The following is a 25,824-nucleotide window of genomic DNA, read 5'->3' as shown; positions in this document are numbered from 1 at the left end:
GGATGTGAGATTGTCAGTGAGAGATAAGAGGCAGACACTTTAGACTTGAAACAAAATATGGGGGGAAATATGCATATATCTCTGGAAAGAGAGAGCGAAAAGGAATGTGCAAAATGACCCACCTCATATGGAGTTACATAGAAATGGTTTTTACATTGTAGTATACTTTTGCGTTCAGAAAGCATTATTAGCATGCATTATCCAAGTCAAAAGAAAAAGAGATCTACACCATATATAATTATTTGCATTACCCAATGATTGAGCATATTTTTTGTCATGCATGTTTATATTAAGAAGTACATTGTAAAAACACTTGATACTGTAGTCTTGAATTTAATTTAATTACATTTTGGGATTGCACATAAAACAGACATCGACTAGATGTGCAATGTAATCTCCTATGAAAGTAATCTCATATGAAAACACTTCCAAGGTGATCTTATTCGATCAGGTCAATGTGACAACTACTATAGGTCTACTCATGAATGAGCATACTGCACATCTGGATATATTGGACTTCATACTGAACATCTGGATATATTGGACTTTCCATACTTCACATCTCCACAGAAACAAAACACTGGTCCAAGTGCTTATTTAAGCAGATGAGGAAAACACTGTGATTAGCTCAAACTGTCCTCACTTTCAAGACTACACCTTATACTTTGAGATGGTGTGTTTTCCTCAAAAGGAAATAGCTTTCGATTGTATCTTGTATTGGCAGTCTGTTTGTGTCATTGTAAATGCTGCCAAGGGTTTTGATGGCTAGTGTTTACAGAGGAAGTTGAATGGGTAATAATAAGCACCTGCCAGCATGAACCATACGAGTAGAGGTTTTAGAGGATGTAACACTGTACAGGATTCTCCTAAAGGAAATGCTTTAAATGACAGGCCTGGGAAATGGATCTGGTCCAGCCTGAGGTGTGCCTAGAGTAAGGAGTTATGTTTTAGCCTCATATCGCACAGTCTCATGTTTACCCATGCACACCAAATAAATAACTTTTGTCCTTTAGAAAAAAAGCTCTGGATATAAATAACTGGATATTCCTTTCTAGTGGAAAGACTGATTCATACAGAGGGACAACTGCTGGGTCTGTGGAAAAACTGACTAATAGCTGTGAAATATGAAAAACACAATGGAGACGTTTAGAAACCGTAGGGCTAATGTATAGGCAATATTTTTGCTTGATGTCAGTGACACTGTGGAAAGTTAGACCCATTGTGTACATGAGATATTATTCAGTTTGTGGTAAAGATTAAGTGGCTAAAGGTCAATGGCAATGAAGGAGTGTCAGGAGCAACAAAAGAGGCTGAAGGCACTGAAGCAAGGCGGAGGCTCTCAAAGGTTGTGAGAGCATTGAGGAGTACATGTACTGTAGGAATCATGCATGTGGGAGCGAGGAGAATGGGTTTTATTTATACTTCACCTTCTGACTGAGACTCACCAGGGAGCTGAGAGAACTGCAGCAGGCTGCTACTCACAGGTGAAAACATTATTAAACAGGGCTTTCACATTGCAGGAAGATACATTCTCCCTTTGTCTTTCACAGAGTTAATCTGGATTTATGGAGAATGATGTAAAAGGGATTGTGGAGGGTAGCTGTTATTTAAAGGTTTGTAGGTAAACTGATTTTGTTTTCTTACAAAAAATAATAAAGTCATGACTGCAACAGGTGATCCAAAATCAGAGATACATTCAAATATTAATTTTATTCATTATTTTATGAATTTTTGACAGAATGTCCAATTTGTACTTGCTTGCTGTAACATAAATGTAGCCAACACTACAAAACAAAATGATTGTTCACCTTTTCACTGTTTTTTTATTGACAAATAATTTTTAAGTGTATATTTTTATTTCAAAGGCTGCAGAATATATTGCCATTCCAGCCATGCACACTTCTTCATAATCAGTCTAGAGAGGCAAAAGAGTCCGGGGCTATGCTATGTATTATAGCACCATCTGCTGCTGAACAAAGAAGGTGGTGCTGGGTGCTGTAGATACTGTAGACCAGGACTGGTCTCCGCCTGGAGAACTAATATGGAGGCTTTTGGTCCAGCCCTGTTATAATATACCTGATTCAGTTATAGGTCCTGGTGACCTCCTTTTCCTGTAGTTTTTAATTCACTGAAGGGATGGCTATGTTCAAGGTTCCTCTGGACGGAATAAGGAGAAGGGTGCCAACCATTTCACATGATGATCCCTGAAATAGTTTTCCATATTATTACAATATAATAAAAAACATGCCTTTGTTAATGGGTGGGGTTAACAATATCACAAACACTTGTTGAGTTGGAATGAAGTTGCAACACTAAGAATGAATCAAGAAAGCACATCCAGAGCAGAGGCCTACCTGTGATATTTTTGTCCCTTTCTCCTTTGATATTCCATTTCATCCACTGTCCAGACAGCTCCCTTGCCTCCCTCCACTCGAACAAAACACTTGTGGAGGCTAAGATTATGACGGACAGCGTTCTGTGGTGGCAAAGGAATACAGCTTGTGTTAGGATCTCGGGAGTCAATATTCCTCAGAACTCAAATGGAAGACTCCAAGTTAACATAATGATCCAAGGAGAAGCCAAACCTTCCATGTGGCCGTGTTGTGTCGGAAGTAGAAGAACATTGTGGTGAACCAGTTGTAGATGTCATTCAGAGAGCGCTGCTTGTCTGGAGACTCCAGGATAGACTGCAGACAGACATGGTGGACATTCACAGTAGACTTGTGCAATTGAAACAGCTCACATGAAGTCTAGACATAAATAGAAGTCTTGCTACTCATGTAGTCCAATACAATGGACTCGATATTAATGTCCCACTTGTGTAGACGAAAAGGTAGAATGTTGCTGTCTTTCAGTTCAACAAAGATGCATGAACTACAGATCAAACTGTATTAGTTGCTCAGCCGCTCAGCCAGACTCTCGACAGTCTACCTTTTCCTTTACTCAAGTGTGCCTTTACCTGAGTGTTCAGAGGGACTCTACTGTCTGATTCAGACAACTCACCCATCTTATCAGGCAGGCGTAGGTGTACGGAGGCCGGATGTTGTTGTATTTGTAACACTCAACACTCGGGACAAGATCTGTGGGGTGCCCAACGAAAGCAAACATGCTGGGTCTTGAGTTTGGATCAGATTTCGTGGCAACGCGAAAGGCATCATCACCAAAACAAACAAGCAAAACACTTGGAGGAATGCAAAATGGAGTGGAACTTTCTCTAGCTTAAGAAAAGTGAATCAGCAGTCATGCTATGTGAATGTTATGTGAATGTTACTCCGTGTTGAAGATGAGCGTGAAATGGTGTTACCTGGGAGTAGATGGTGGGGAGCGGCAGCGGGCCAATGCTCATGCTGTGCCAGCTCCTCTGGCTCTTTAGTGGAGCAGCGTGGCACTCCATCTGCTGCCAGGGCCGGGGATGGGTTCTGGGGCAGGACTAGTGCCAGGCTGTGGCTGTAGGGCCGATCTGAACCTGCCTTCTGACAGGGAGAGACAACCAACAACACAGACATTCAATATGGTTAGCGGTTGGGGTACATTTCTTAAAAAGGGAAGGATAATGGGCAATGGCATGGGAGTTACTATAGGCATTTGAAGGCATTAACCAAAATAGGGAAGCCTTGAGGAGTTACCATGTTAGTTGATTTGTGTTCAGACAGGTGCAGATGGAGTTGCATTGCAAAGAGTTTCTGTTTTTCCACAGTCAGCTAAAGAAAGAGAGAAGATTAATCAAGGTTCATTAGGGGCCACATTTCCACTTAGTTGGACTTGGAGCTTTACAACCTTTCTCTGTTGTCAGTGTTCACTATTTGGGACTTTTCTGTAAAACTGTCTATTATACTGTATGTAGAACTACAGGAACAAACCTGGGTCTCCATGTATTGCACCATGTCTTGTTGTACCCTCCACTGTGCAATGCTTCTGTCTCCATGGCCATGGTCAGAGTGGAGGTGTCTGGAGATGTAATCAAAGTCATGACTACAAAGAACAGCACACCAACTGCATAACAATGACCAATGAAATATACTGGTACTCATGACTCACTTCAAAAAACGTGGAAATTCTTCAAATACCGCATCGCAGCCTGGCCAGCAGCAGAGTCCGTTGAGAAACAGAGCACTGGAGCTCCGTAGGGTTGGGTGACCTGGCCTGCAGAAGGAAGGGAGGAATATTATCAACTCAGGACTGAACGCAATCAAACCAGCCTTGCATTGTTTATGCCGTGTCTGTTCACACATGCACACACACAGAGGACGGCTCCTAATAATGGCTGGAAAGGAGCGAATGGAATGGCATCAAACACATGGAACCCATGTGTTTGATGCAGTTTATGCGATCCACTCATTCCTCTGCAGCCATTACCACAAGCCCATCCTCCCCAATTATGGTGCCACCAACCTCCTGTGACACAAACACATAACTCACTCATGATGCCTGGTGATGATGGAGCTCTGCTTAGGATTTGCTCTCCTCAGGGGAGAGGGGTGACGAGTGGGCCCAGGAGAGTGCTCAGAGTGTGGGGGTGAGGACTGTCCACGGCTCCCTGTGTCCACCTCCACCTTGCACGGTGATATGGGTTGAGCTGAACCGGCCGCTGTTATATTGCACGGTGTTGGAAAAGAAAGGTAGAGAAATGTTTATATTATTGAAAAAGACCTACAGTGGGAAGAAAAAGTATGTGAGCCATTTAGAATGACCTGGAATTATCTGGATATCTACATAAATTGGTCATAAAATTGTATCTGATCTTCATCTAAATCACAACAATAGACAAACCACAGCTTAAACTAATAACACACAAACAATTATACTTTTTCATGTCTTTATTGAACACACCGGGTAAACATTCCCAGTGCAGGTTGGAAAAAGTATGTGAACCCTTGGATTTAATAACTGGTTGACCCTCCTTTGGCAGCAATAACCTCAACCAAACATTTTCTGTAGTTGCGGATCAGACCTGCACAACAGAATTTGGGACCATTCCTCTTTCCAAATGTTTTCAGTTTCACAATATTCTTGGGATGTCTGGTGTGAAGCACTCTCTTGAAAGGTCATTCCACAGCATCTCAATCAGATTGAGGTCAGGACTGACTGGGCCACTCCAGAAGGTGTATTTTCTTCTGTTCAAACCATTATGTTGTTGATTTACTTCTGTCTTTTGGGATGTTGTCCTGACTTCTGTTGAGCTTCAATTGGCGGACAGACAGCGTTACATTCTCCTGTAAAATGTCTTGATAAACTTGGGAATTCATTTTTCCGTTGATGATAGCAAGCTGTCCAGGCCCTGAGGTAGCAAAGCAGCCCCAAACCATGATGCTGGTGTGCTGTACCTTTTTTTCTCCACACATAGTGTTGTGTGTTCTTTCCAAACAACACAACTTTAGTTTCATCTGTCCACAGAATATTATGCCAGTATCGCTGTGGAACATCCAGGTGCTCTTTTGCAATCTTCAGATGTGCAGCAATGTTTTTTCGGGACAGCAGTGGCTTCTTCCATGATGACCAACTGTTACGGATACAGTTATCCTGTGTCTGTGTGTATCCTGTGTGTGTGTTTCTTTTCTCTCCTTCTCCCCTCACAGGTGAAAATCATCACTCCCCAATCAATCATCAATCAGAAGACACACCTCCTATTTCCTGACCTATCACAGTTCCTTCCCCATGGTTTAAAAACCCCATCATTTGTTTGTTCTAGAGCTCAGCTCAGCTCAGCTCAATCTCGCTGTAAATGCCATGTTTGTAGGTCTCTGTGTTTCACTCTCGCTTTGTGTCTTAAACCTCTCTTTTGTTTAAAGCACCTCCATAGCACTTTCATCACCTGTGAGTATTGTTTTTGGTTATGGTGTTTGTTTGTTGCTGGTGGGAAAAGGGGAAACCAAGACAAGTCGCCCATGGGCATACACTACCCGTAGGTGAACTTTGTTAAATACACTAGTTAGAACTGGGCGGACCACCCACTGTATTTTTGGTTAGTTAGTTAGCTGTTGTTAAAGTAGGCTAGTCTAGCTTAGGGGTGTTTTTGAATACTTATTGTTTCTTTCCTTGGGTCCAGCTCAGCCCCTTTTCCTGCTCCCCCATTACCGTGTGTTTATAAATAAACCTAGAGTTTGACGGTAGATTTCTGTCGTGGTTATTTCGTGCACACTTTTATTTTGTCACAATAATAATTTGCATGAGTTATGTTACGGGTCTCATTACCATCCCCCCTAGACTGTCGGGCCAAAAGGGATTCGTAACATAAGTGGGGGCTCGTCCGGGATCGTTTGGAGATGTGTAAAATAGAGAAAAAGAACGAGAACAACGGCATTTGGAGATGTGTAAAATTGAGGCAGACAGAACAAAGGCAGTTGGAGTTCAAAATGCGCCAGATGGAACTGGAGGCAGAGACAGCGAGGCTAGCCTCCGGTCCTACTGTGCCTGTTTGTGAGCTGTCCTCACCTACTGTGTCCTCAAACACGTTTGACATTAGTAGGCAGATTGCCTTAGTACCTTTGTTCAGAGAGTCAGAGGTTGACTCCTATTTTTGTGTATTTGAGCGTATAGCCGTAGCATTGAAATGGCCTGAAGAGGTATGGTGCCTATTACTTCAGTGTAAATTAACTGGTAAAGCCCAAGAGGTTTTGTCAGCGCTACCTCTGGAGGACAGTTTGAATTATGAAGTGGTCAAAGCTACTGTTCTTCGTGCCTATGAGCTTGTGCCTGAGGCATACCGACAGAGATTTAGGTCTCATAGAAAGTCTTCTAGTAAGACTTATGTGGAATTTGCTAGAGACAAGGGAAATCTGTTTGATAAATGGCATGCTGCTAGTAAGGTAACTGATTTCAACTCTCTCCGGGAGTTAATCTTGTTGGAAGAGTTTAAAAATTGCTTACCCTAACGCATTGTAGTTTACCTAAACGAACAGAAAGTATCCTGTCTGGCAGAAGCGTCTGTGTTGGCAGACGAGTTTGTGTTGACGCACAAGAGTGTGTTTTCGGCTCAAACCGAGAGTAGAGCCACTGAGTTTCCTATCTTTAGCCCTAGTCGGCCAGCAGTAGTATATATCAAGCACGCCAGAAGAATGAGCGTCCCTGTTTCTATTGTCATAAAGTAGGACATATGATTAATGATTGCTTCCTGCTTAAACGCAAACAAGGGATGCCTCTTCGTGCCAAGCCACCAACAGGTGTTGCTCTAATTCGTACGGTTGTGAGGTCTGCAACAAAACAGGTGCCTCAGGGTAACTGTAGTTTGAAAGTCTCAGTCCCCGACCGAATGACGAAGCGTCTCAGCGACCGGTTAAAATCCTTAGAGATACTGGTGCGGCGCAGTCGTTTATATTGTCTTATGTGTTGCCCTTATCTGACGATACATACTGTGGTTCCAGTGTATTAGTGCAGGGTATTGAAATGGGTTTTGTCCCAGTGCCATTGCAGTTTGTGAAAGTACACTCTGAGTTAATCAGTGGAATATTCAGAGTGGGGGTACGTCCTGTGTTGCCAGTGAAAGGTGTGACCTTTATAATGGGTAACGATATTGCCGAAGGAAAGGTAGTACCCGTATTGGATAAAAGTGACCACTCTCTCTCGAATGAGCTGGCACAGAGTTATCCACATGTGTTCCCGCTTGTGCTGTCACTCGTGCTCAGGCACTACAAGAGGGTGATGAGAGATTTGTGGAACACTGTTCTGTTCAAAGAGGTTGATCAAGAGGATGGATTGTGTGATACCTCTGAGAAGCTGATCACCTCTGACAAACAGCCCAGGAAAGAAGCAAAGAACGTTGAACTTATTGCTGATGCAATACAGTTACCAGTCACTCGTGAGCAGCTGATTGCTAACCAAAAGGTTGACAACAAGCTTGCTAAATGTTTTTCTAGTGTTGTCTCATTGGAAGATGTGAAGAACGTGGCTTACTTCATTGATGGTAATCTCCTCATGCGTAAATGGAAATCCCATGTTGACGCGGATGGAGATTGGAATGCTGTTTACCAAATAGTGATTCCTACAGCCTTTTGACAAAATGTGTTATCCCTTGCTCATGATCACCAGTGGTCTGGTCATTTAGGAATCACAAACTTATGATCGGATCCTTCAACATTTCTTTTGGCCGGGTTTAAAACAAGATGTGGCTCAGTTCTGTCGGACATGCCACACATGTCAGATAACAGGAAAACCAAATCAGGTTATTCCTCCCGCTCCTCTTTGTCCCATACCTGTCATAGGTGAACCATTCGAGCATTTGGTGGTTGATTGTGTCGGACCGTTACCGAAGACAAAATCGGGTAACCAGTTTTTGTTAACGATAATGTGTATGGCTACAAGATACCCCGAGGCCATTCCTCTGAGAAGGATTACAGCCCCGGTAGTGAGTAAAGCCTTAATAAAATGATTCACGACATTCGGGTTACCTAGGGTGGTACAAAGCGATCAAGGTACCAATTTCCTATCCAAGCTCTTCAGGCAGGTGCTAAAATCCTTGTCCATTACGCACCATGTGTCAAGCGCCTATCACCCAGAGTCTCAGGGTGCACTTGAAAGATGGCATCAGACACTGAAGTCTATGCTACGTAAATATTGTTTGGAATCTGAGAAAGATTGGGATGAGGGAGTTCCTCTAGTTTTGTTTGCTGCTCGTGAAACTGTGCAGGAGTCCCTAGGTTTCAGCCCGGCTGAACTGGTGTTTGGTCACACAGTGAGAGGACCAATGAAAGTCCTTAAAGAACAGTTCTTGTCCCAAGAGTTGTGTACCAGAGATGAGAATGTGTTGGACTACGTTAGTCGCTTTCGTGAGCGCCTACACCAAGCTTGTGCTCTCGCAAAGGAAGCTCTGTCTTCCTCACAGAGGAGCATGAAAAGACACTATGATAAAGAGGCTGTTTCTCGTCCACTACAGCCAGGTGACCAAGTACTGGTGTTATTACCTGTTCCAGGATCTTCACTGTCAGCTCGTTTCTCGGGTCCTTATTTAATTGAAAATAAAATAAGTGAAACTGACTATGTGCTTCAAACTCCTGATAGACAACGCCAATCTCGTGTGTGTCACATTAACATGTTGAAAGCTTACCACACCCGACCCATCACACAGTTAGAGTTCAAAAACAGAGGAAGGTACTGCTGTCTCTTCTGCTACTACTGCGATGATAGTGGACTGTCATATTGATGATGTTGATGGCTTGGAGTTGCGCAATACTCAGCAGCAGTGTGTTAGATTGCCCAACTCAGAAATGCTGCTGTCTATCCAATCCGGTCTGGTTCATTTAACGGATGGACAGGCCAATGATATTGTGAGGCTACTACACAGTTTTCCATGTCTCTTTAATGACGTTCCTACTCGCACAAATGTGTTGGAACATGACATTAATGTTGGAAATGCTACACCTATCAAGCAACACCCATATCGTATCAACGCTTCCAAGAGGAAGATAATGAGGGATGAGGTGAGATATTTGTTGGAGAATGACCTGGCTAAGCCAAGTTCAAGCCCTTGGAGTTCTCCTTGCATTTTGGTTCCTAAACCTGATGGTACGTCCAGGTTATGTACAGATTATCGAAAGATAAATTCTGTCACAATGCCAGATTCGTTCCCGTTACCCCGACTGGACGACTGTATCGACACTATTGGTGCTGCTAAGTATGTAACCAAGTTAGAACTTTTATAAGGTTACTGGCAGGTTCCGTTAACTTCACGTGCTTCTGAGATTTCTGCCTTTGTGACCCCAGACAACTTCCTACAGTACTCAGTTATGGCTTTTGGGATGCGAAATGCACCAGCCACTTTCCAACGACTGGTTAACTCCGTATTAGCTGGCGTTCCTAATTGTAGTGCATACCTTGATGACCTAGTGATTTATTCGTCTGAGTGGTCAGATCATGTTGACTCGCTAAGGGTAGTATGTGAACGGTTGGCAGCTGCTTCTCTAACCCTGAACTTGGCAAAGTGCGAGTTTGGGAAGGCTACTGTTACCTATCTCGGTAAAGAGGTTGGCCATGGACAGGTGCGCCCTGTTGGTGCCAAGGTCTTGGCTATAACTGCATTCCCTGCACCTACCACCAGACGAGAGCTACGCTGCTTTTTAGGGATGGTGTAGTTGCTCCATTGACCGATTTGCTTAGTCCGGCTAGATCATTTGTGTGGTCCCCTGATTGTAAGAGAGCTTTTGAATCAGCGAAAGCACTCTTATGTAGTACACCTGTACTTGCTGCTCCAGATTTTGAACAACCGTTCAAACTTGAGGTAGATGCTAGTGCCAGAGGTGCTGGTGCTGTTCTACTGCAGCAGGACAAGAGTGGAGTGGATCATCCCGTTTGTTATTTTTCACGTAAATTTAATAAATGTCAAACAAACTATGCGACAATAGAACAAGAAGCTCTGCAATACTTTGAAGTATATATTGGTTCCAGCGCCCTACCCGTAATTGTATATACTGACCATAACCCCTTAGTTTTTCTCCACCGAATGTACAACCAGAACCAGCGCCTTATGAGTTGGGCGCTGATTGTACTAAATTATAATTTGGAGATCCGCCACAAAGGGTTCTGACAATGTGTTGGCAGATGCATTGTCTCATGTGTGTGAAAATGATTTCTGAATGTTTTGCAAAGTTGTTGCTTTGTTGTAAGTATTCATTGAAATACTGTAGTCGCAACCCCTAGGGTTGCTCTTTTAAGGGTGGGAGTGTTACGGATACAGTTATCCTGTGTCTGTGTGTATCCTGTGTGTTTCTTTTCTCTCCTTCTCCCCTCACAGGTGAAAATCATCACTCCCCAATCAATCATCAATCAGAAGACACACCTCCTATTTCCTGACCTATCACAGTTCCTTCCCCATGGTTTAAAAACCCCATCATTTGTTTGTTCTAGAGCTCAGCTCAGCTCAGCTCAATCTCTCTGTAAATGCCATGTTTGTAGGTCTCTGTTTCACTCTCGCTTTGTCTTAAACCTCTCTTTTGTTTAAAGCACCTCCATAGCACTTTGTCATCACCTGTGAGTATTGTTTTTGGTTATGGTGTTTGTTTGTTGCTGGTGGGAAAAGGGGGAAACCAAGACAAGTCGCCCATGGGCATACACTACCCGTAGGTGAACTTTGTTAAATACACTAGTTAGAACTGGGCGGACCACCCACTGTATTTTTGGTTGGTTAGTTAGCTGTTGTTAAAGTAGGCTAGTCTAGCTTAGGGGTGTTTTTGAATACTTATTGTTTCTTTCCTTGGGTCCAGCTCAGCCCCTTTTCCTGCTCCCCCATTACCGTGTGTTTATAAATAAACCTAGAGTTTGACGGTAGATTTCTGTTGTCGTGGTTATTTCGTGCACACTTTTACTTTGTCACAATAATAATTTGCATGAGTTATGTTACGGGTCTCATTACCATCCCCCTAGACTGTCGGGCCAAAAGGGATTCGTAACACCAACCATGAACACCATTCTTGTTTAGTGTTTTACGTATTGTAGACTCGTCAACAGAGATGTTAGCATCTTCCAGAGATTTCTGTAAGTCTTTAGCTGACACTCTAGGATTCTTCTTAACCCCATTGAACATTCTGCGCTGTGCTCTTGCAGTCATATTTGCAGCACGGCCACTCCTAGGGAGAGTAGCAACAGTGCTGAAATTTCTCCATTTATAGAGAAATTGTCTTACCGTGGACTGACTTTTGAATTTACTTTTGAAACCATTTCCAGCTTTATGCAAGGCAACAATTCTTAATCTTAAGTCTTCTGAGATCTATTTTGTTCGAGGCATGGTTCACATCAGGCAATGCTTCATGTGAATAGCAAACTCAAATTTTGTGAGGGTTTTTTATAGAGCAGGGCAGCTCTAACCAATATCCAATCTCCAATCTCGTCTGATTGATTGGACTCCAGGTTAGTTGACTCCTGACTCCAATTAGCTTTTGGAGAAGTCATTAGCCTCGGGGTTCACATACTTTTTTCATCCTACACTGTGAACGTTTCAATTATGTATTCAATATAGACAAGAAAACTACAATAATGTGTGTGCTATTTGTTTAAGCACACTGTGTATGTCTATTGTGACTGAGATGAAGATCAGATCAAATTTTTGTCAAATTTATGCAGAAATCCAGGTAATTCCAAAGGGTTCCCCTACTTTTTCTTGCCACTGTAGAAACACTTTCCATGAATCTCCTATATGAATTACGCATAATGACTGTATAGAATTGTGTACAACATATGTAATGACACTATTTTTTTAAGCCACCAGTGTTTCCATTCAAAGGTGCGACCCTACACCCACATTACCTGGGGCAGCAGGTAGCCTAGTGGTTAGAGTGTTGGGCTAGTAACTGCAAGGTTGCTAGAATAAATCACTGAGCTGAAAAGGTACAAATCTGTCGTTCTTCCCCTAAACAAGACAGTTAACCCACTGTTCCCAGGCCGTCATTGTAAACAAGAATTTGTTCTTACCTGACTTGCCTAGTTAAATAAAAATGACCTATTTTGGGAAGGGGGAATTTAAAAAATGTTTTGACAATGAAAAGCTATAATGGTTTGGTTGTAAGGATGCTGCAGTAGGAGAGAAGAGCGGAGAGAAGTGAACTATGGAGTTGGTTTTGGATTCTATACATCCATTCTACATCCATTCTACATCCATTCTACATCCATTCTACATTATTACACAGCAGTGTCAAGGACATTGTTTCTCCATCAAGAGCTGTTTTATTCTTCTCATACGACGTGATAGTTCAGTTGTATATGTACTGTAAGGGTGCTGCTGCAGAGGGTCAGTCAGAGCAGAGCTTACCCTGTGGTCGTACGTGGGCAGCCAGCACAGCCTGGCGTAGGACAGAGGGTCTGTGCTGGCTCAACTGGGGGCACCGAGACACCCGCTGCAGGAAAGGTCTCCTCTCCTCCTCACTGGAACACTAGGAAGGACGCATAACAACATGCTCACACTTACAGTACCCCCCTTTTACCAGCAGGGAGTGCTCTGAGCAAACACAAGCAGCTTTTTTGCTAATATCAGTGTATGCATTACATGAATCTCTGGTCAGAATAGGGCCTTGAAACATGTTATAATAGGAGGTATAAGAATAGGATAATATCCTACCTGCTGTAACAGTATGTTCTGGAGCTGAGATGAGGCCAGTGGACCTCCAGGTCCAATCATCAATGGGAAACCCATCTATAAATAATGGACATTTATTTATATCATTCATCTATCTCACTATTAGGAAAAACTCCATGTAATGAAAATATAGATATTGCCTCCTGGGAACGTGTCTTTAAATTAGCATTATTATGCAAAATATAAGAGACAAAAAAAAACATGAAAAAGCCAACTGTATGGAACTGACTTGATTTACACTTTAGCTCTATACTTTCCATTGATATTTATTTTAGTCTTCTTCCAATTATGTGTTACATGTTGATTGAAACCACAGCAGCAGTTCAACCAATACCTGAGTAACAGAGGTACGAGCATAGAGCCGAGGTGAGACAGAATCATTTGGCTTGGTACGTGTGTCTGGCTCTTCTCCGTGTTCACCCCGCCGATCTCGCTGCTGCTGCTGTCTACCACTGTTCAGTCGCCCACTCTTCAACCTCTCACTCTCAGTCTGTGGCATCCCTGGGCTTGGTGCAGAAGAGAGGAAATGGATGGTTAGTGCTAAGTGCATGCTACCGCCAGGAATGCATGGGTGGTGGTGGATAAAAGTTGTGAATGTGTAGACAACATACACAATTGCAAATAATCATAAGTCACAGTAGATCGTCCCCACACAGGGCACCAATTATGTAGAGATGTCCATATTTGTAAGGATATGTTGTATTTGGTCTTGCATATATTTCAACATATGACATTAAACAACACATAGCTACAATGAGAGAGAGAGAGAGAGAGAGAGAGAGAGAGAGAGAGAGACAGAGAGAGAGAGAGAGAGACAGAGAGAGAGACAGAGAGAAAGGGGGGGTGGGGCATACAAATGTGCTCTTTGATAAATGTTAGACAGCAGCAGGTTTGGAGGCATGGTGTCTTTTGTTCCCTTATCAGACATAATGAAAGGTAAAGGAGTTCAAACACAGTCTGGGCTGAGAGATGTTGTGGTTGTGCACAGGTGCAACTACACAGTCATTGAAGCGTACAGAGACAGAACTGATAGCAGCAGGTATCTCAAAAACATACAGTGATTCGAACAGTGAGATAATTAGTTGTTGTTTTGGCTCTGTACTCCAGCATTTTGGATTTGAAATGATACAATGACTTTGCGGTTAAAGTGCAGACTGTCAGTTTTATTTTGAGGGTATTTTCATCCATATAGGGTGAACCGTTTAGAAATTACATCCCTTTTTGTACATAGTTGGGCTGCCTGATGGGCTGCCCCCAGGTGGTAAGGGTGGACAACAACACGTCTGTCACACTGATCCTCAACACTGGGGCCCCTCAGGGGTGAGTATTTAGACCCCTCCTGTACTCCTTGTTCACCCACGCCTGCGTGGCCAATGACGACTCCAACACCATCATTAAATTTGCTGATGACGCAACAGTGGTGTGCCTGATCACCGACAACGATGAGACAGCCTATAGGGAGGAGGTCAGAGACCTGGCAGTGTGATGCCAGGAGAACAACCTCTCCCTCAATGTGAGCAAGACAAAGGAGCTGATCGTTGACTACAGGAAAAGGCGGGCCGAACAGGCCCCCAGTAAAATCAGCAGGGCTGTAGTGGAGTGGGTCGAGAGTTTCAAGTACTTTGCGGACCACAATCACCAACACTCTATCATTGTCCAAACACACCAAGACAGTCGTTAAGAGGGCACGACAAAAATCTTTTCCGCTCAGGAGACTGAAAAAATTTGGCATGGGTCCTCAGATCCTCAAAAAGTTATACAGCTGCACCATCGAGAGTGCATACTGACCGGTTGCGTCACCGCCTGGTATGGCAACTGCTCGGCATCTGACCGTAAGGCGCTACAGAGGGTAGTGCGTATGGCCCAGTACATCACTGGCACCAAGCTTCCTGCAATCTAGGACCTATATAATAGGTGGTGTTAGAGGAAAGCACATAAAATACTCAGAGACTCCAGTCACCCAAGTCAAAGATTGTTTTCTCTGCTACTGCATGGCAAGCGGTACCGGAGCGCCAAGTCTAGGACCAAAAGGCTCCTTAACAGCTTCTAACCCCAAGCCACAAGACTGCTGAACAATTAATGAAATGACCACCAGACTATTACATTGACCCCCCTCCATTTGTTTTGTACCCTGCTGCTACTCGCTGTTTATTATCTATGCATAGTCACTTCACCCCTACCTACATGTACAAATTACCTCTAACCTGTACCCCCGCGCACTGACTCGGTACCGGTACCCCCTGTATATAGCCTCGTTATTGTTATGTTATTGTGTTACTTTTTATAATGATTTACTTTAGTTTATTTGGTAAATATTTTTCTTAACTCTTCTTGAACTTCACTGTTGGTTAAGGGCTTGTAAGAAAGCATTTCACGGTAAGGTCTACACTTGTTGTATTCGGCGCATGTGGCAAATAAAGTTTGATTTGATTTGACCCAAGGCTGTAATCACTGCCAAAGGTGTTTCAACAAAGTACTGAGTAAAGGTTCTGAAAATGATGTAAATGTGATATTTCAGTTGTTTTTTTTATACATTTGCAAAAATTCTAAAAGCTGTTTTTGTTTTGTCATTATGCGTATTGTGTGTAGATTGACGAGGAAAATAAACTATTTAGGCAATAAGCCTGTAACATAACAAGATGTGGAAAAAGACCAGACCACCGTATACAATTACAAATGCACACTCTTACCCAGCAACCCAGGAAGAGGAAACAGGAATTCAGTAGAAATAGAAAGTACTGAAGCTCTTTGTGGTTTCTCGCTTTTATCTCCACTTCACGAGCAAAACCAAACATATCTCCTGTAGAGAGAGCTCAGATCAAAGTAAAGAGAAGACTGAATCAACAAGTCACATAACAGGCATTAAATGAATAAGCAAATCTTTTTTATTTGGAATTGAGAGCTACATGTTGATATCACACAGATTCGTAGAGTGTGATTTGATGAATGGATGTGCTACAATATCATTACAAGTAGAAGATATTAACATTTCTTTCAACACTTCTCTCAACTGAGGGCAATGACATTCAGCTTTTACTGTAGTCTAGGAGTGGGTTTGATGATCAAAATACCATATTTGCAATCAGTTACGTACTGTATATAAAGCTATTCATTGTGTGTCATATCTAAAGTATTTCTCTTCGAGTTTTCTTACTACTCACTAATCTCCCATATCTAGGATATCTGTCTGTTGTTGGCGCTTTGGTATGAACCTGTGGGTGACATTGATTTGAAGAGGAGCTTTTTTTGGCCTATAACACTACACTAGGGGAGGGAGAAATTATAAGCAGAGGAAATGTTATTGTTAATCTTTGATCCACAAAGACATGACTGAAATGTATATTTTTCTCAATTCTTTTACCTTTAACTCATAATATGTTTTCTTTTAATTAAAAAGTTATATTTGAATGAGAACAAAACATATATAAAAATAGATTTGAGTATACTGGAGTGATGACATTATCATGTCCAAAATTTACTGAATGAATCTAAATAGCAAAATCAGTATGAAACCAAACTATGAATTTGATCTTCATGTAATACCAGTTTCATGTAATACCAGTTCTACAGCTTTTTTATATCATACTGAGCAAATTAGCAATTTGCTAACATTTTTGCAGATTAAATGACAGAGTCAGGATATTTCTTGAACATTTATGTCCAGCTTCTATATTTCCAGATGTTGGGCTGTAAAGGAACGTTTAAAAAGCAATAGAGCTAGAACATAAACAACTACTCACGATTACTCATGTGGCATTAGCATGCAGCGTAAATCCAGCCACAACAAGTGAGGGGTGTAAATGCTGGAATGAGCAGTTCTCACATTCTACGAACCCACACTCTACAATCATGTCACACTGACTCAGAGCTTCCATTTATAACTATGGCTAGTACATCGTTATTGGCTTTTACCAGAATTTAACCTACATTTACTATTCTATAAACTACAATACAAAGAATTGTGCTCATTCCCTCATGTATTAATCTGTTCATCCTAATCTGATCTTTAAATTAGGTTAAGCATCAATATGTCCATTAGAAACACAACCTAATCGTCCTGAAATGTTTTGATGAGTTTCTGATTAAATGCATGTTGTGAAGCCTCAATACTTTCTTTTTAGACTCACTGCAAATAAATCATAGAGACTAAATGCTTTCTTGGTTTCTAACCTAAAAATGTATATCTCACAGATCAAAAGTAATACAATTGAAGACCAAAGTATAACAGTACAAATTCTGCAAGGTGATTCATAGTTTTTGACATTGATGTACCGAAAACATTACCATATTCCATCATTTGTTTTTTTGTGGTAAAAAAAAGTACAGTTATTGACAGAGTCAGATAAACCAGAATGTAGGGTAATTTTGATTACACTGCAACATGTGATGATAACGGTACACATTCTTGAAAAAATGACATTCTTGTACTATATTTAAGCAATAATGCATGAGGGGTTGTGGTATATGGTCAATATACCACGGCTAAGGGCTATTCTTACGCACGACGCAAAACGGAGTGCCTGGATATAGCCATTAGCCTTGGTATATAGGCCACATATCAGAAACCCCAGTAGTGCCTTATTGCTATTATAAACAGGTTACCAATGTAATTACAGCAGTAAAATACATGTTTTGTCATACATTTACAGTCTAATATACCACGGCTGTCAACCAATCAGCATTCAGGGCTCGAACCACCCAGTTTATAATTAGGTATAATATCCAAATGTGCCACAGAACAAATTCTGTTTGGTGTAAATACATGAAATTTGGCATCAACAGTAAAAGTGTCTAGACAGGCCACATTGGATTTTAAGATGATCATTATCGATCACACTTCCAGTGTCAATCAAAGTTGGGATTTAGAGAAAATATGAACAAATCTAAAATACTAAAGCATTTATTTTTTTAAATACAAAAGAAACAAATACTATTGTTATTTGACCTGTTCTAAGCCCAAATATGCCAAATATAAACTGCGTGTACAAAACATTAGGAACAACTGCTAAGTCCATGACAGACTAACCAGGTGAATCCAGGTGAAAGCTATGATCCCTGATTGATGTCACTTATTAAATCCACTTCAATCAGTGTAGATAAAGGTGAAGGCAGGTTAATTAAATAAGTATTTTTAAGCCTTGGGGCAATTGAAACATGGACTGCATATTGGGGCGGCAGGTAGCTTAGTGGTTAGAGTGTTGGACTAATAACCAGAAGGTTGTGAGATCAAATCCCTTAGCTGACAGGGTAAAAATCTGCTGTTCTGCCCTTGAACAAGGCAGTTAACCTGTCATTGTTAAATAAAGGATAAAAAAAAAGGATTGTATAAATGTGCCATTCAGAGGGTGAATGGGCAAGACAAAAGATTGAAGTGCCTTTGAACAAGGTAGGTGCCAGGCGCATCGGTTTAAGGGTGTCAAGAACTGCAACTGCTGTTTTTTTTTAACGCTCAACAGTTTCCTGTGTGTATCAAGAATGGTTTACAACCCAAAGGACATCCAGCCAACTTCACGCAACTGTGGGAAGTCTTGGAGTCAACACTGGTGGGTGAATTGAGGCTATTCTGAAGGCAAAGGGGATGCAACTCAATTTTAGGAAGGTGTTCCTAATGTTTTGTACACTCGATGAAGGATTCAACTTATTGTCGATTGTGAAATACAGCCGTTTCTGTATCATACTATATTTAGTCTATGGGCATATGGTTACTGTTTTTTTACACATTTCATGGATCAAGTCTGTGGTATGTGTGTGTACACGTGCTTGTGAGAGAGGGAGATAAATAGGGCGAATTATTTAGCATGCCTCATTCTCTATTGATGTGCATTGGATTTTCTTATACTGTACAATATACTCTAGGAGTGTGTGTTAGTGTGAGTGTGTGTGTATTTCTTTAGATATTGTTTTTATATATATATATTGGTTCAGGCAATATATACACCAAAATGTATTAAGATCTGAACATGTTTAAGATCTGAGAAGGAGAGGAAACGTTGTAAAAACGATGGATTTGCTTATATTGCTTAATATACACTACAGGTGTGTGTGTGTGTGTGTGTGTGTGTGTGTGTGTGTGTGTGTGTGTGTGTGTGTGTGTGTGTGTGTGTGTGTGTGTGTGTGTGTGTGTGTGTGTGTGTGTGTGTGTGTGTGTGTGTGTGTGTGTGAGAGAAAGAGTGTTTGTGGATTTCTTTAGATATGTTTACGGTGCCTCCAGAAAGTATTCACACCCCTTGACTTTTTCCACATGTTGTTGTGTTACAGCCTGAACTTAGAATTGATTCAATATTGATTATTTTGGGGCATGGGGTTATACAAGATACCCTATAATATCAGTGGAATAATGTTTTTCAAATATTTTTTACAAATTAATGAGAAATGAAAAGCGTAAATGTCTTGAGTCAATAAGTATTCAACCCCTTTGTTATGGAAAGCCTAAACAACTTCAGGAGTAAAAATGTGCTTAACAAGGGACATGATGAGTTGAATGGTATCACTCTGTGTGCAATAATAGTTTTTGTTTCATTATTTTTTTATGACAACCTCATCTCTGTACCCCAAACATGCAATGATCTATATATTCTCTCAGTCGAGCAGTGAATTTGAAACACAGATTCAACCACAAAGACCAGGAAGGTTTTCCAATGCCTCGCAAACAAGGGCACCTATTGGTAAACATTGAATATCCCTTTGAGCAGGGTGAAGATAATAATTACACTTTGGATGGTGTATCAATACACCGAGTCACTACAATATACAGGTGTCGTTGCTAACTCAGTTGCCGGAGAGGAAGGAAACCGATCAGGGATTTCACCATGAGGCCAAAAGTGACCTTAAAACAGTTACAGAGTTTAATGGCTGTGGTCGGAGAAAACTGAGGATGGATCAAGAGCATTTGTAGTTACTCCACAATACTAACCTAATGACACAGTGAAAAGAAGGAAGCTTGTACAGAATAAATATATTCCAAAACATGCATCCTGTTTGCAACAAGGCACTAAAGTAATACTGCAAAAAATATGGCAAAGCAATTAACTTTTGTCCTTAATAGAAAGTGTTATGTTCGGGGCAAATCCAATACAACACATTACTGAGTACCACTCTCCATATTTTCAAGCATAGTGGTGGCTGCATCATGTTAAGGGTATGCTTGTAATTGTTAAGGGCTGGGAAAATGGTTGTCTAGCAATGAAAAACAAACTATTTATTTCATAATAATGGCCAAATGTTGCAGAATTCAGGTGTGGAAAACTCTTAGAGACTTACCCAGAAAGACGTACAGCTGTAATCACTCCCGAAGGTGCTTCTACAAAGTAGGGGTGTAGGGTTGTGAATACTTATATAAATGATTTCTAAAAACCTGTTTTCACTTTGTCATTATGGAGTATTGTGTGTAGATGGATGAGAGAAAAACACTTTTTTTTATCCATTTTGAATTCAAGCTGTAACACAACAAAACGTGGAATAAGTCAAGGGTTATGAATACTTAGTGAAGGCACTGTATATTGGTCCAGGCAATATATATACCAAACATGTTTAAGCTCTGATGATTTGAACATGTATTCATTCACATGATTTGATTCATGAAATGTGTAAAAACTGTAACCACATGTAGCCAAGGACTAAATATTGTACAATATCAAAAAAGTACATAGTAGACGAACGCTTTGGTCGATTTAAAAAAAAATCTTCAGATTTGTCCATCAGTAAGCTCAGAGAACAAGTTAACCAAATTAAATTAGAAATGTCCATTATGGACATTAATGGGTTAATAATAAAAGACACATCCAGGACAAGACCCCATGTTAGTCACAAAGGACTTTTCGCATCATGACTACCATTCAAGTGAAGAGTTCAATCCATCAACAGTTCATTGTGTTATGAATATCAGGTCTTGGGTCTTAACCCAAATCAATTGAAGAATTATATTGGATGAGATTGTCAATCATTTTTTATTTATTCTTCTCTTGAACATACTGAAGTCAAATAATATACCCAAAATGTAATAGATATCATTCCAGAGTCGTTTCAAATTTGTGAATGATTGTGTCAGAACTGTGTCGACTGGGGTGTCATTGAATAATCCATTCACTGAGAAGTTAAAAAAAAGATATTGAACATAATGTTTCAATGTGTAGAGGAATGATTGGATTGTTTTAGCCTAAATGATTAGTGATGCTTTAAATGCTTACTTTTACACCTGTTAACATCTTTTAACAGGTTCATCACTACATCAGCCATTGCAAACTTTTCGTGTGTACTTAATCAAATCTATCAGCCGCTTTTCACAAAACATGCATTTTTCACTCTTTTGCTATATGCCTACAATCTCTCATCTATGTTACCCAACTGGTATACAATATTGATACTTTTTACATTTTTAAAGGAGTAAGGTCCATGATCATTAGACTACACTATAAAATAGCTCATACACCACAGCTACATACAATCCACCATTCCAGATTACACCACCGTCTGGAGTTTTGCGTACCTAGCATACCTCTGGTGAACACGCACCCCAATTTGATAGACACTTGCCTACTGAATTATCTCCCTTCTGATGCTCAAAATGGTTTGCCAACAAATACTCTAGCTGAAAGCAAAGAAGTACATTCCTAAAATGCAAAGGCCAGACACTAAAACAGACAGTTTTCTCACCTTACTCTGTATCTCCTGCTCACTTTCTGTCTTCCTGTTCTCAGGAGGAAGAGATGCTAGAAAATGACAAAAGGTAAGAAATGTGTCAGAGGAAGGGGGGTAGTATTCCACTAATGATGTTTGACGTCTATTATGCGTAAAAGAACACTTATACTACCAGCAATATATACAGTAATGGTGAAGTAGGTTATGGTAAGAGCATAGGCATTTTGAAATTGAAATGTTTATTGAAACAGGTTTATAAATATACACAATGTAAGGTTTATCAATAGTATATTTCTGCGATGAGATGATATTACAATTACTTCATATTTTAATTCATCATTAATTATTACTATTTTAGGCAAGTAAACAAAAACCTATCTGCATGTTTTGTCTTTTGTTTAAGTATATTTTAACATTGATGCTAATCTCTTTCAAAAGTATGTTATTGTTACATTTCCAATACATCAGATTCAGGTAACTTTTACAATAGCTATATTTGAAAGTTATTGATACTGACTAAACATAATCATGTGGCCTTGTATAATTCAGTGTGTGTTAACACAGTGGGTAGCCATGAGGAGTTGCATTCTTGAAATAAAGTTGGATAAAAGCAATAACATGCTCAAATTAAGATTACAGAGACCATGAACAATGCAAAATCATGATCCCCTTCATTCAACACTCACCTAAAGATGCCTCACGCAATGTGTGAGAGGGAACAGATGTGTGAAATGTGTGTTTGCAGAATCCAGTCTGTATTTATACCTGGAAGTTACTGAAGGTAAGAAAAACTTTCTCAAAAAAGTTTGAGCCTGCCAACAGAATAAAAATGTACTACAAACATTCACATCCAACATTATTGGCCTTGATAAAGATGAGCAAAGAAGACTGTATAAAATAAATAATACAAATAGTTTGCTATATTGAATCCTCAAAAACATTTTAAAATTATATTATTTCATACTAGTACAATGCTCAGAAAAAAATATTTTGTTTAACAATATAATAAAATAACAATTTCATTTTGTGGGTCAATTAAACATTTCTTTAGGGATTTTTATGTGTGCTCGGGGTTATTGTCTTGTTGGGAGATTCACGTGGGGCCAAGTTTCAGCCTCCTGGCAGAGGCAACCAGGTTGTTGGCTAAAATATCCTGGTACTAGGTAGAGTTCATGATGCCATTAACCGTAACAAGGGCCCCAAGACCAGTGGAAGAAAAACGGCCCCATAACATCAAAGATCCACCACCATATTATACAATAGGTATGAGATTCTTTTCAGCATATGCATCCTTCATTTGAGGCCAAACACTGCGTGGCCAAAGAACTATACCCCAGTGAAACAGGAAGCTATGGAAGGTCACAATATTTTGACATCAACATTTTTTAGGTGGAATGGTCTACAATCCCTCCCAATGTGTACTCCAATCTCATAAAACTTTTTAGAAAAATGTTCAGTGCCGTTTATCCTCGCAAGGTGATGTATAGAAAGGTACTGAAAACAGGGGTGCCAATAATTTCGATCCCTATCTTTTTGAGGAGGGAATACATTTGACAAGTTCTCTGATCGTTGTATTCGTTTAAAATAATATAATTAAAAATATATATATCATACAATATAGCTCAGTATTTGGAATTTCTATTTTATACTGTCTTTTATGCTCATCTTTATCAAGCGTTCCAATAATTTGGGAGGTGACTGTAACTGTAACTGGGACAGGTTTGACACAAATAGGGCTTGCATGATTTAAGTGACTTACCCTACCCTCAATAGTCTGAAACACAACTTATTTCATTCAAAACAAATCCTTCAAGCCACAATGGCTATAAGGGCTCAGGGCCAGACCCAGATGCAGACACAGGAGGCAGATGGTTTGAGCCTTTGATATTTATTAGTTCCAAAAGGGGTAGGCAAGAGAAATGTCGTGGACAGGCAAAAGGTCAAAACCAGTTCAGTGTCCAGGAGGTACAGAGTGGCAGGCAGGCTCGAGGTCAGGGCAGGCAGGCGGGTACAGAGTCCAGAAAACAGGCAAGGGTCAAAACCGGGAGGACTAGTAAAAGAAAGAATAGCAGGAGCATGGGAAAAACACGCTGGTTGACATGAAACAGACAAGACGAACTGGCACAGAGAGACCGGAAACACAGGGATAAATACACTGGGGAAAATAAGCAACACCTGGAGGGGGTGGAGACAATCACAAGGACAGGTGAAAAGACCAGGGCGTGACAATGACAGTGTACAGAAAGAGTTTGTGTCGTGATACTGTTGATTAACTGGGTAATCCACCGTATTGCACTGAATTAGCATAAGTAAGTTAAATGAACCTGGGTTGTCTGCATGCGACATGGAAGGTGTTCCTAATGTTTGGTATACTCAGTGTATGTTACGAATTTGCTAAATGTACAATATGTTACAAATTTTGCAAAACTTATGATATGTTACAAATTCTAGCTAGGTGGCTAATGTTACCTAGCTGGCGTTAGCTAGGCTAGGGGTTAGGGTTAAGGTTAGGGTTTAGTTTAGGAGTTAGGTTAAAGGGTTGGGGTTAGGCGAAGGGTTAACTAAAAGGGTTAAGGTTTGGGTTAGGGGAAGGGTTAGCTAAAATGCTAAGTAGTTGCAAAGTAGCTAAAAAGTGGTAAGTAGTTGAAAAGTTGCTTCTTAGCTAAAATTCTAAAGTTGTCTGTGATGAGAATCAAACTCTCAACCTTTGGATTGCTAGACATTTGTGTTACTTAACATGCTAAGTTGCAAAGTAGCTAACAAGTAATAAGCAGTTGAAAATGTGCTAATTAGCTTAAATGCTAAAGTTACTCGTGATGAGAACTTGCAACATTTGGTTTGCTAGACATTCGGGTTATACACCCACCCATCCACGCTGACCAACCACTTTCATTTTTGTCTTAAGTAACCATCTGTCTTATGTAACCATAAAAAATGTAACATATTTGACAAATTTGAGTGTCCCGGATTTACATTTACTATGTTATGTCTAGTCTATCAGACCACGTTACGAGACACATTGACCCTGAGGGGCCTACACTCTCTGCAGTGCCCTCTGCAGGCTCTAAACCCTGCATCTAGCCTACAATTACCCAGCACTGTCTCCAAACCAGATCCCTAAATAACTTTCCAGAGTACTCTCCTAGCTCCTTTTACCCATTTAACTCTTGGACTGGCTATGAAGAGTAGGATTTATCATGTGTACCAAGACACATTCGCCTGAAACTTGTATTCTCGTGTGAATGTAAAACACAGCTGAGGGAAAACAATGAAATTAACCTCATTCTGCGGTGGAACAGAGAAAGGACACAGATTGTTCTGTTTTTTACCACACATTCTGACATTCCTGACCACACATAGTGTATTGATACTTGCTGACAAGACATTCGAAAAGTACTTTTTTGTGAATTTGCATCCTTACCTCCTACATATTGATTTGAAAGTGATTCATAATGAAATGAATATGTCTCTGATTCAACTTTTCCTCTTTCCTCGCGTGAGAGGAGTGGTGGTGAAAGTAGGCAGTTGTTGACCTCAAGTGTGTCATAATCGTGACTTGCTGAAAGGTTAAATTTTCATTGTGACAAACAGTAGTATATGCTCAAAACAGTAATAGCATGAAAAGTTCCCTGGAATGAAGGCCAGACGTAGGTTTATATTGAATGAGAATATAAGCTACTGCAAGAAGTTGTGCAATGTTTACCATCAGTATCATTTTAGAATTAAACAGTTTATGAAAATATCAATGTTACAACTGATGACATCAAAATGTGTATTTCTTATGAGAAATGTAATTTCTTGCTGTTGTTGTGTCTACTTTACTTCATCTTTTATGCTGTAATGAAGATGATGATCATCATTATCGTTAATACCACCATCACCACCGAAAATTGTTAGCAAGGCATTTTACAGAGGAAACATTAGCATAACCAACGAAAAATAGTCCATTACGCAACGGGGAAGCCCACGCGAGGTAAAGTACGGTATTCTAAGCAGGTGTAAACACTTTGTTCTGAAAAGTTATTTTTCAAGTTTTCAAAGGTCATCTATCTAAAATACACCACAGGAAGTTGCAAGGAAGCTGTTGACTTGAGCATCTCAATTTCATTTTCAATAAATTCTTATCAAAC

The 25,824-nt window shown here is 40.5% G+C and overlaps 1 protein-coding gene across 5 annotated transcripts; it reads right to left on the bottom strand.

Annotated features, from left to right (window-relative positions):
- Positions 1 to 1,691: 1,691 nt before the first annotated feature.
- On the bottom strand, positions 1,692 to 21,767 carry LOC118359744 (forkhead box protein P3-like). Of its 5 annotated transcripts, none has more exons than XM_035738416.2 (14): positions 21,710 to 21,767; positions 20,318 to 20,357; positions 13,392 to 13,563; positions 13,040 to 13,114; positions 12,734 to 12,854; positions 4,420 to 4,588; positions 4,039 to 4,143; positions 3,861 to 3,948; positions 3,627 to 3,701; positions 3,305 to 3,473; positions 3,004 to 3,080; positions 2,586 to 2,687; positions 2,355 to 2,476; positions 1,692 to 2,204 (listed from the first exon to the last, which is right to left on the bottom strand). In XM_035738416.2, the coding sequence occupies exons 3-14, from the start codon at positions 13,554 to 13,556 to the stop codon at positions 2,147 to 2,149; spliced, it is 1,326 nt and encodes a 441-aa protein (XP_035594309.1). In that variant the 5' UTR covers positions 13,557 to 13,563; positions 20,318 to 20,357; positions 21,710 to 21,767; the 3' UTR covers positions 1,692 to 2,146. The 5 variants fall into 5 exon arrangements, with proteins under 5 accessions (XP_035594309.1, XP_052338088.1, XP_035594308.1 ...); XM_052482128.1 differs by having other exon boundaries at positions 3,305 to 3,470; XM_035738415.2 differs by lacking the exon at positions 20,318 to 20,357 and having other exon boundaries at positions 21,710 to 21,757.
- Between the last annotated feature and the right edge of the window lie 4,057 nt (positions 21,768 to 25,824).

Source organism: Oncorhynchus keta, chromosome 27 (genome assembly GCF_023373465.1).
Source record: "Oncorhynchus keta strain PuntledgeMale-10-30-2019 chromosome 27, Oket_V2, whole genome shotgun sequence".
NCBI classification, from domain to species: domain Eukaryota; kingdom Metazoa; phylum Chordata; class Actinopteri; order Salmoniformes; family Salmonidae; genus Oncorhynchus; species Oncorhynchus keta.
This window is presented reverse-complemented; position numbering and strand designations above follow the sequence as displayed.

Coding starts and splice junctions, on each gene's coding strand:
- LOC118359744 (XM_035738416.2), bottom strand. CDS start 13,556: ATGCCACAGACTGAGAGTGAGAGGTTGAAGAGTGGGCGACTGAACAGT. Junction 3,949..4,038: donor GAATTTCCACGTTTTTTGAA/GTGAGTCATGAG, acceptor TTACATCTCCAG/ACACCTCCACTCTGACCATG. Junction 2,688..3,003: donor ACGCCTGCCTGATAAGATGG/GTGAGTTGTCTG, acceptor GTCTGTCTGCAG/TCTATCCTGGAGTCTCCAGA.